General features: G+C 33.2%; 1 protein-coding gene across 3 annotated transcripts in view; it reads right to left on the reverse strand.

Annotated features, from left to right (window-relative positions):
• Positions 1-12,278, reverse strand: part of LOC115234191 (hemicentin-1) — a 191,105-nt gene that overhangs the window by 32,116 nt on the left and 146,711 nt on the right. For all 3 annotated transcript variants that reach the window (XM_029805012.1, XM_029805011.1, XM_029805010.1), the window contains 6 exons: positions 11,330-11,514; positions 4,478-4,628; positions 2,069-2,180; positions 1,688-1,866; positions 966-1,310; positions 3-269 (listed from right to left, as the gene is read on the reverse strand). In XM_029805012.1, the coding sequence (XP_029660872.1) occupies positions 3-269; positions 966-1,310; positions 1,688-1,866; positions 2,069-2,180; positions 4,478-4,628; positions 11,330-11,514 (1,239 nt within the window). The remainder of the gene's footprint in view (positions 1-2; positions 270-965; positions 1,311-1,687; positions 1,867-2,068; positions 2,181-4,477; positions 4,629-11,329; positions 11,515-12,278) is intronic.

Consider the following 12,278-nt stretch of genomic DNA (forward strand, 5'->3'; position numbering starts at 1 on the left):
ACCGGATACGTCGATAAACGTTGTGGCCGGGTCGCCGTCGCCGGCATCGTTGTAAGCCAGGCACGTGAAATTCGTCTCGGTTTCCAAATTAACCGATTCGATGAAGAGCGTAGCGTCGTTCTCGTCTGGAAGACGGTGCCAGCCGCGCAGCCACTTGAAGCCCGACACCTTCGGTCGTCCGGGATCCAAAACGAAGCAAGTAATAGATAATGGATGTTTCTTCACTACTTGCCGAGGTTCATACGTTATCGATGTCGGGCCGGGCTTATCTGAGGAAATATTTCAAAAATATACAGGATGCGAAAGAAAAACCAGAAAGAAAGAGAGGGAATGAAAACGGAGGAGAGAGACGGGCGCTCGCGCCAAATATAATCTGATTAATGTAATAAAACACGATATTGTTGGTATAACAATATCAAGATAAAACAATCGATAATTTATCGATATCATTGCTGTAATTAGCATCAAACGTAAACGAATACTTTTATAACGTTATTTGATATTGATGATAAAATTTTATATAAGAGCTTGCAGCTATGTAATTTATATAAAATCTATTTTAAATAATTTATAATTTGTGACAAATTTGGGATAATATTTCATTTATAATTTTATATCATATGATATAGAGGGAAACATTTAGAATATATTTAAAGTAAAATATGAGAGACATACAAAATCATGAATAACAGATCGTTGATGAATTATAGATTGTTTAAATTGAACTTGATATCACCTTTTTTTCCCCAAAAAAGATTCGTTGACAAATAATATAAAAAAAAAAAAAAAAAAAATTGCGTATGTGCGAGAGTACCTATTTATATCATCAAAATGTACATGTGAAGTTCGAAACGCGAATAATGGACGTAACGAATTACGATTCGGAACGCGTAATGGATATCTCGCCAACTTCTCTTCCATCACCGCATAACACGAATGACTGACGCGTGACAGAGAGGACTTACAATAAACTATGACAGGCGTGCTCGGAGAGATTGGTCCCCAGCCGGCCTCGTTTCTCCCCTCGCAGGAGTAGTTGCCGTGGAAGGTACGGCCGACAGATTCCAGCAGCAACTTGCTGGGGTCGATGTCGCAGAACGTCGACGATTCCTCGGTTGTCGTTGTCATGGCAGTGCTGTTTCTCGGGCAGTCCGGAAGTTCTTTCAATAGATCACCGTCCAAATACCAACGGACGGCTGTCAGCATCGCCGGATTACCGGCATTGACCTCACACGTTAACGAAACGTTCTGACGATCTGCCTCGTTCACAGGTGTTTCCGGATCCATTATCACCTCCACCACCGGTTTGTCTACATACGATATCATATGTGTATGTGCGTGATAAAAATTGGAATACACATCTGCGTCACATCGCGAGTATAAAACGGAATAAAAAAATATACGTCGCATGTCAAATTCTCTCTTCAACTTTATTCCCGATGTAATCGCGTAGCTTCGGATATAAAATCGTCGTGTTCTAATAGAAGAATACGTTATCTAACTGAAAGTTATGTCTCGAGAAATGAAAGAGGATAAAGTGTTTCTCCTTCCGATATTTAGATTCATCTGGAGCTTTATAAAAAGCGATTTAAAATTGTATCAATTTTTGGATTTTGTGATCAACTGCTCTATATTAGATACATTCAGGAATTAAATGTCGCTGTTATCCATCTTACGTAATACTTACAAAAGACCGAGACCTCTACGTCGTCCTCGGAAACGGATGAGTCGGCGCTGTTCTGCAGGATGCATTTGTAAGAACCCATGTCGCTAGGAGTTGCGTTTTTCACTGTGAGCGCCGTTTGTTCCGTGATACCGCCGTCGTAATGTTCTTCGTTTAATACTAATTCTTCGTCGTCTCGTAACCTACATCACCCGATTACGAGAAATAAAACGAAGATAGCGGCTATTTATTTTTTAGTAAGATATATAGAAATGGCGAAAATGTGCTAGTTTCTGCTACTAATTTATTTAATAAAACGAGCATATATCTAATTTCCTAAAAAAGAAAATCGATATCTGAAAAAATTAATTCACGTCATATATCTTTGTGTAGGAAGCTACTCACCACGTCACCTTTATCAGTGTAGCTGGATTCGCCTCGTAGTCGCAGAATATTAAAAAGTCGTCTGTCTCATTAACCGTTATATTGTTTGGCTTCATTTTGATTATCGGCGGATCTGCGACAGATAAAACGGTGAGGTCATTACGAGCGATGAAAATATGCGTGCAAAACTACGACGTAGTCGCAGAGAGATGAAGCATCTGTCGGAGAAAATTCGCGAGTGTAAAGAGAAAAGGAAAATATAGAAGATTAAATAAGTCTTTTAATTCCATCCGGATAATGACATCTCTTTTTCAAAAGTGCTAATAAAATCAAGGTGTTGCGAGAACATTTTCCATTTTACACTGCTAATTCTTCTAGTTGATATTTGTCAAAAGTAATTCAAGCTTTCTCAAAATCCTTTATTTCAACGGTACTTCTTTAATCAGTTTTCATTATTTTTCATTTTTCCCGTTTTGTGTAATAAAAGCTACTTTTTTTTTCCATTATTTTGACATCTCAAATTCTTTTATATTTACGATTGCCTTACATTTAAGATGTATAACGCGAGATTTAAATCGAATGTTAAATTTAGATTCGTCTGGGTCACATAATATTATGCACTTAACGTGCAGCAGAATGAGGGATATAAAACAAAATTCCCGTAAGAGAGTACGTAGAGTGCGAGAGAGTGGGTTGTCACAGTGCAAGCCAGAACGTTGGAAACGTGCCAAACTCAATGTCTGGAGTTTCTCGTTTCCAATCCATATGGGTAGTCCTCGTTCCGGCTGCAAAACGAAAGTTTCTCCGCCATTTCGCACTGTAACTGGAAGCATCAGGGAAATACGCAATCGTCTGTCTTCTCTTTTTGTTTGTTCCTCGCTCGCGTAATCAAGATATCGCATTTACAGTAGAAAAAGACGCAACTGCACTGACTTACGACCTGATTTCGGAATCAGACCATAAGTCTACAATGATCAAAATATCGATTGGAAAAATTATTTTAATATAATATTATTGCAAAATACTGGAGCAAAATAATCTTTTAATTAACTGGCATAATCTAATAACTAATAATTTTTCCTTTCTTTAATTGTGATTTTCAAATAGTCACTTTTTAATAACTGTAAATGTATTTTCGGATGTTTTAATGTTTGCAATGTAAATAGTTATAAATACGATCTTTTATTTCTTAACATATATATTTGAGATATTACGGAAATAAGATTATATCTTTTAAAAAATCACGTTATTATATCACGAAAAAATATAAAAGCATCCACGTAAGTAAGAGTTATCCATTTTTAATATATCGTGTGTTTCCCGAAGTATGCAATTGGAAAATTGTATAAACGTAGCGCGACTTATATGATCCACTCTTTTAAAAGAGCAACGTAAATATTTATGAAACGAGAAATATTTATTCCATTTTCGATTGCTCCTTTTGAACATTCGCTCTTGCTTCGATTTCTTCAATATAAATTGAAGTTTGGACGATCTCCAATTATATATCCTTATTTTTATTTTTTTGTTAAAATCACGATTTATTTATTTTCAAAACTTATTTTGCTTGGAAAGTCGGCGATTTTGAATAGAGATCTAGATATTCGAAGGTCTACTGCAAAGGGATGATATCAAGAATAAATTCTATTACAATCTTTGTTTTTGTCTGATTCCTAAAGGATTATACCTTTAAATTGCCTGTTTTTATTTGTATTGTGCATAAAATTTAATTTAATTTTCTTTAGAAGAAGATACAAATATTTGAATTTAACGGCAGGGTAAAGTTCTTCTGATTGCTGCAAAGTTAAATTAATTTACATAGTATTATGCTGATGAATGGCGCGCGCATGGATGTGTAGAGTTATTTATTTAAAGGATTTCGTTTATAAGAGCTAAGTGCATGCAAATGTTAATAACCGTCCTTGTGTAGCTTGCAGTTTCGTGTCGACGTAGCCTATATCCGATGCAGTATGTAAATGCGTGAGTTTGGGGTTACAACGCAATCTTGTTGCATAGTTTCAATGCTATTAAACATAATTGTAAGTATAAAATATTCCGAAATACGGTTTGTGTAGTTTATAATATTATTATTTATGAAAGAGATGAAACATTATTTTATGTTATTTTACACATGATCTAATTGGAACATTATTTTAGATTATTTTACACATGATCCAATTGCCTGCAATGCTATTAAATGTTTGTTTAAAACAGATCACGTTTCACTTTCCTTGAAGCGAAATTTTCATTTTGTTCAATTTTATTCAACATTATTTATTATAATATAATAAATAAATATATACTTATCTATTATATTAAAATTATAATAGTAAAATAATTATATAAATAAGATCATACAAAAAATATATGAAAGGATTGCCGGTAGCAATATTGGCTATCTCATTTGTTATTTTGACTCGTAATACTTACATAACACTTCAATCGTTGTCGTTTCCTTCATCGGCTTCAAATCCTCGATACGGGTAACAGAATTCTCAGCATAACAATTGAATGTTCTGCCATTGTCGTATACCGATGCCGTAAAAGCGAGATAACTTACTGTGTCCGATGTACCGTCCGCCTGCAAACGCAAGTTGTTTTAAACGATCCCGATAAAAATATAATGTCAAACTTTTATTATTTTATCAGTTTTACTAAGTTTTAATTAGAACAATATCTGTTTATGAAATTTCATGGGCACTACTACTGCGGCAGAATTATTTTTCGATTAAATCCCGTCGAGGATGTAATTTGCGTCATTTAAACCATCAATTTTATAACGATCAAATTGTTGATGAATAGCCATGTGTTGCATGTGTATATATGTATTATAGGTTTGTTTATAAAAGTAGTGTTTTTATCGAAGTACCAAATCTTTATAGAATGATGTGTTATGGAAAATTTAGGATACACACACACACACACACACACACACACACACACACACACACACACACACACACACACACACACACACACACACACACACACACACACACACACACACACACACACACACACACACACACACACACACACACACACACACACACACACACACACACACACACACACACACACACACACACACACACACACACACACACACACACACACACACACACACACACACACACACACACACACACACACACACACACACACACACACACACACACACACACACACACACACACACACACACACACACACACACACACACACACACACACACACACACACACACACACACACACACACACACACACACACACACACACACACACACACACACACACACACACACACACACACACACACACACACACACACACACACACACACACACACACACACACACACACACACACACACACACACACACACACACACACACACACACACACACACACACACACACACACACACACACACACACACACACACACACACACACACACACACATACATACTAGATTTTATATAAAATGCCATTTTATAAACATTTGCCATTTATAAATTTTATAAAAGAATCTGCAACACATACACACACATGAACATTTTCAATATACGATGCGAGTTAATGAATAAAAATTTTATAATATAAAAATAGAATGATAAGATTATTTTCGATATACTACGTAATGGATACTGTTAAATCTGTCAAAACAGTTCAAGACTAATTGGATTGCTAATTGGATAAATTGAGCTCGTGTATATTTATATATATAATTATTTATAAAAGAATCGAATTTTTGTAGAGAATAATATTTTGTAAAAGCTTGAATTTTTTTTATAAGATTGAATAAAGAGCCTGCAATATACATATGTGTATACGCATATATAAATTATGCGGATCTGCTGTTTTCAAAGAGCCAGAATTCGATAGAAGCAATCCAATTAATTTTGAACTGTTTTAACAGATTTAATAATATTCATTAACTTACGTCGTATATCGGGAATAATCATGTTATCCTATTTATATGTTATATAGATTTTTTAATCAAACATCTTTTATGAAAAAATACTGGAATTTAGTCAGTTCCCAATTTGTGAAACATAAAAGAACGCAATATTCAACGTTTCGTATAATTTTAACGATTCTGTAATTGCATGGTACAGTTGAAAATGTACTAATACGTCGACACATATAACGATGAAGTACAATTTGTTATCGTAAACGCGATAAAATTAATCAAATTTTGCGCCTATTTTCCTCTCTGAAATCGTGAAATAGTATGTTTCATTATTACTTACTTAATACATTAAAAATGATTACGAGGGAAACAAGATTATATTTGTCTCCAATAGAAATTATTATTTTAATAAAAAATAATTTTAATGAAATTTATATATATTGCAATAAAAATTAAATCTCTAAAGAAGATATATTAATAAATCTCTAAATTAGTATACTCACCCCCAATGATTTTAATTTTGTCATATGTTATCAGTTTCACGAATCTGCGTAATTTCCAAAAGATTTTAGTTGTTGGTTGTTGTTTATTAAAAAGTTATAAAAAAGATATTTATACAAATCAAAGTTTGAATGTAGATTGACAATGAAAAATTCAATATTGGACACAATTTATATAGATATTACTGTTTATACTACACACTCACTCAAACAAACATATAGATCTTTTCAAAAATTGAAAAATGAATGTATAGGCGGGGAAGTTTTTCTATATCGGTTTGCAACTTTTCACGGGAAGCGAGATTCATCCCATATTGCTCGGTGCTTTCAGTATAATGAGGTCTATAATTATATAATAATTATGTAAGTTTGTAATTTTATGCATATGTTAAAAAATTATATTTATCTTTATTTTTGAACCTCGCTTTGCATTAAAAGTTGTAAATTTATGATATGAATATTTAACTGTATAATCATAGATTTTCACATTGAAAGTATCGGGATGGGTTTTGCTTTGCGTAAAAAGTTGCAAATCCATATGAAGCCCCTTCCTTGTCTATATCCAGTTTTCACTTTCAATTTTTAATATTTTTGAATACCCTATATATAGTTCTGTGTGTTTGCTAGTATATGTGAGCATGTGTATATATGCATATGTATAGAGTATGAATAATAATAGCCCATATAAATTGTCTAATATTTACTTTTTTATTGTCGATCTACGTTCAAACTTTGATTTGCATGAATCTTTATTAGTTAACAACTTTTTAATAAACAATAAATCTAAAAAATGTTTTAAAAATAACTCAGACAACATGTGTCAAGGTTAGTAGGAGTGAGTATATTAATGTAGAAATTTATCGATATTTTTTATATTATAATTTTTAATTAACTATTTCCTAGAAAGATTTAATGTGTTAGAATCAAATGTTAGAATTTAATTCAAATATGATAATTTAACAAAATTAATAAATCTTGCAAATAAAACAGGCAACAACTGATTAGATAGACTTAACGTAGCAAAAGAGCTCGAGAAAAAATGTAACAATATATTTAATAAAATTAGAATTACACAAAAATGAAATCAATATACATATTTTTATAGCGTTCGAATAAATTTTATATTGCCTGCTCATTTTATTCTCTTTTTCTGAACATAATTTTTTTTCTCTTGTAAACCTATTAAGTAACTGATTCTAGTAAAGCTGTTCTGTATTTATTCCCCAAGTATGGCGCCGGTCGAGATTTGCAATTCATTAAAGCATATTAGAAAGAAAAGTATGGGACAATATTTGCTGCGAAATCGTGTAAAACCATCTGAGCACGTAAATATCCCGCTTCGCGGGACGAAAAATAACCAAGCTTAAAAATGTAATCCGCTTAATCCTGTTATGACGCAATGCTCATGTCGGTAGGAATTCATGGCATATAATTGCTCGCCACTATGCAAATATCGTCTGCTATCATGTGAAACGTCGCGAACGGATTTAGTCGCGCGTCGCCGCTCGTCCCGTAATCAGGCACTCAGTAAACAATGCTAATTATGATATTGCGATCAGGCGGAATTGCAAATGATAGAAATACAAATCGCAATAATGCTATCTATGTTTGGCGATACAATCAAAAACAATTCGTTAATTTCCCCGATGCGAGATGGTTTTTCTTCAAACAATGCTAATTGACAGTGCAAAATGAATTAAATTTGTTTCATACATTACATTTCGAATATTTATCTTTATGTTGATATTATTAAATAAATACGTTTCTTTATTTGCAAACATATTATGACGTAATATTTGATTTGCGCGCAAAGTAACAAAAGTTTTGTCGTTAATATGTAAATCATCGCGTTTGATAAAATCGTGATTTTTTTTATTATGTCAATTATGTTTAATGGATTTATTTAGAGAGTTTAACGATATACTTTTGTAATATAATTTTCCGTATAATATTCCTTATAATATTGGTTAAATATATGTATGCGCCGATGCAAGGAGAGCAAAGTATAAACGATGGACATGGACGTTTCTGTTCGAGGCGAGACAGCATTTTTTGTGCATAAAGAATTTTTTGTTATCGAGAAATCGCGCCGTTCCATCTACCTTATGGCCTTTAACTACGGTGACTTTTTTTTTGCACTAATTGCATCGCGCAGGTGCGAGTAGTCCCGTATGCAGTCATTTTGCGTGCATGCCACTTTATAGTCTCAGATATTTCCGTAATGGATTTATGATAGCTGCGTGACGCCTACGACTTCTATATGCCTGTACGTATACACGCGATAGCGCAGCGATATATAGAAAGCTCTAATGATTTTTCGATGCCGCCACCGTCGCCGTGCAGCTACTTGTTCGAGCACAAAATTGATTTTTTTTTACAAGCCGAGAGTAAAAGACTTAACGTAGCAAAAGAGCTCGAGAAAAAATGTAACAATATATTTAATAAAATTAGAATTACACAAAAATGAAATCAATATACATATTTTTATAGCGTTCGAATAAATTTTATATTGCCTGCTCATTTTATTCTCTTTTTCTGAACATAATTTTTTTTCTCTTGTAAACCTATTAAGTAACTGATTCTAGTAAAGCTGTTCTGTATTTATTCCCCAAGTATGGCGCCGGTCGAGATTTGCAATTCATTAAAGCATATTAGAAAGAAAAGTATGGGACAATATTTGCTGCGAAATCGTGTAAAACCATCTGAGCACGTAAATATCCCGCTTCGCGGGACGAAAAATAACCAAGCTTAAAAATGTAATCCGCTTAATCCTGTTATGACGCAATGCTCATGTCGGTAGGAATTCATGGCATATAATTGCTCGCCACTATGCAAATATCGTCTGCTATCATGTGAAACGTCGCGAACGGATTTAGTCGCGCGTCGCCGCTCGTCCCGTAATCAGGCACTCAGTAAACAATGCTAATTATGATATTGCGATCAGGCGGAATTGCAAATGATAGAAATACAAATCGCAATAATGCTATCTATGTTTGGCGATACAATCAAAAACAATTCGTTAATTTCCCCGATGCGAGATGGTTTTTCTTCAAACAATGCTAATTGACAGTGCAAAATGAATTAAATTTGTTTCATACATTACATTTCGAATATTTATCTTTATGTTGATATTATTAAATAAATACGTTTCTTTATTTGCAAACATATTATGACGTAATATTTGATTTGCGCGCAAAGTAACAAAAGTTTTGTCGTTAATATGTAAATCATCGCGTTTGATAAAATCGTGATTTTTTTTATTATGTCAATTATGTTTAATGGATTTATTTAGAGAGTTTAACGATATACTTTTGTAATATAATTTTCCGTATAATATTCCTTATAATATTGGTTAAATATATGTATGCGCCGATGCAAGGAGAGCAAAGTATAAACGATGGACATGGACGTTTCTGTTCGAGGCGAGACAGCATTTTTTGTGCATAAAGAATTTTTTGTTATCGAGAAATCGCGCCGTTCCATCTACCTTATGGCCTTTAACTACGGTGACTTTTTTTTTGCACTAATTGCATCGCGCAGGTGCGAGTAGTCCCGTATGCAGTCATTTTGCGTGCATGCCACTTTATAGTCTCAGATATTTCCGTAATGGATTTATGATAGCTGCGTGACGCCTACGACTTCTATATGCCTGTACGTATACACGCGATAGCGCAGCGATATATAGAAAGCTCTAATGATTTTTCGATGCCGCCACCGTCGCCGTGCAGCTACTTGTTCGAGCACGAAATTGATTTTTTTTTACAAGCCGAGAGTAAAACGGTACCATGTGATCCGAAAGTAAATGACGATTCCTTGTGACGCTCTTTCCTCTCTTTTTCTAAACTATGATTCCGTTTTATTTCATTCTCTATCATCTAATCTTTAAAAATTAATTTAAAATGGAAATTTTATTCTCAATGGAATTGAAGAAATTTAATTCCGTTCGATTTTTTCGAAATTTCTGCAAGCGTTTGCTTATTGATCGCGTGCGCAGGAAGCTTTTACGAAATAAATCATTAAAAGAATTTGTTCAACTATTCCACTCAGATGAAATCTCTTCCAATAAAAGAATAAATCATTAATAAATACCTATATACGAAAAAGAACGATCTCAAATAAATTTAGATTGCACCTAATAAAGACTAGATGTAACGCGAAAAGAGAAACTTCGAGAGATAACTATATTGATTGATCGTAAATCGTCGAAGTTGCTGGGTTCTAAATTTGTTGACTCCACCGCGTTTCTCGAAATAAAAATTTGCTGCACCGCAAAAATATTCAATATGAATTAAAATGTACGACAGGTACCGTCCCGATCAACTTCCCGGAACGGTAATTTCGCGAAGTTACCGCGTGAGTCTATCCATGTTCTCTCGCCGAAGTAAGTAAACGAATGAAAACTTTCGCGAATCGCTATTCATTGCCGCGTGCCATCAAATATGCTTCTTCGGAACATTTATTTTGATGCAAATGGAGGTAGAATCGATAATAAATTCAAGCGTCTTAAGAATTTACATTAGGAATTCTATACAAAGTATTAGTCGCATTTGGTGATAATGGGAAGATCTTTTTTATTAAAAACTAAAATTATTTTTTTTTTTCTATAAAAAGAAATATAATAATTTCTCGATTTTAACAGAATATTCTCGTAATTTTTGAATATTCTCGTAATTATACTTCAAATCAGGTTTGCGTCAAGATACTCTTGTAATTAACTGACAAGATTTAGTTATTCACTTGAAGATAAACTGATATAGAACAATAAATAGATTAGACCAACGATTCTTTTAATAACGACCAAAAAATTATCTTAATTAGAGCAGATACTCATTGGTTGTAACTGCAATATTCCGGTGTTTACTCACATTTTCATTTATTTTCGTCTCAAACATCTCGAATCTCTCGTTGCTCTCGCTTATATATTGCGTTCCGTTTTGCCAGGTCACGTTGGCGGCGGGTCGCGCTGCTTGTACCTTACATTGCAATAAAATCTTCGTTCCCTGCACGACATGACCAACCACTCCTTCCAAGTCCATCTTCAATGGGCGTACTGTAAAGATAATAGCAGTGTTAAAAGACCGGGACTGTTACTTGCTAACCGCAATGTCATTAAAACTTAAAGCACGACTAATGCCTTTATATCTCTATAACGCTAACTGCTTAACAAGAGTGTAGATATAACTCTAGATTAGCCTTAGATTGGAGAAAAGAAAGTTAAAATATGATATACATATATTAAATTACATATTCCGTGCAATTTTGTGTTCTAGTGATAGAAAGACACATTATATATATATATAAATTATTATTTCATACTAAATTCTTAATTTTTTTTTTATTAAATTTGTCGATTATTTTATATTTTTATCTTGGTAGCAATATTGCGCAAAAAAAGAAAACAAGTATATTTTTATATCGACGTGAGCTTAAAAGTTAATCAATTTTCACGCAAAATTATATTTTAAAATGAGTTATTATAGGCAATTTTTTATTAATAAAATAAATAAAATGGAACACAATTATTAATATTCAAAAGAGATTTTGAAACAAAACATTGTGTTGTAAAATACTCTACTCTTTTTCAACCTCTCTCTCTCTCTCTCTCTCTCTCTCTCTCTCTCTCTCTCTCTCTGTGTATGTATATTATTAATTCAGAAAAAATAAATAATTTGCTTTGATCATATTTGCTTGACTAATAAATATTTAAACATATTTCACTTAATATGCACAGTAAATGGAACTACGAAAATCGATTTATATTTAAATTTAATATATATTATACAATATAAATTTTTATCTGCGTTTCTCCTTTAT

This window comes from Formica exsecta, unplaced genomic scaffold, assembly GCF_003651465.1.
Source record: "Formica exsecta isolate Colony F162 unplaced genomic scaffold, ASM365146v1 scaffold196, whole genome shotgun sequence".
NCBI lineage: Eukaryota > Metazoa > Arthropoda > Insecta > Hymenoptera > Formicidae > Formica > Formica exsecta.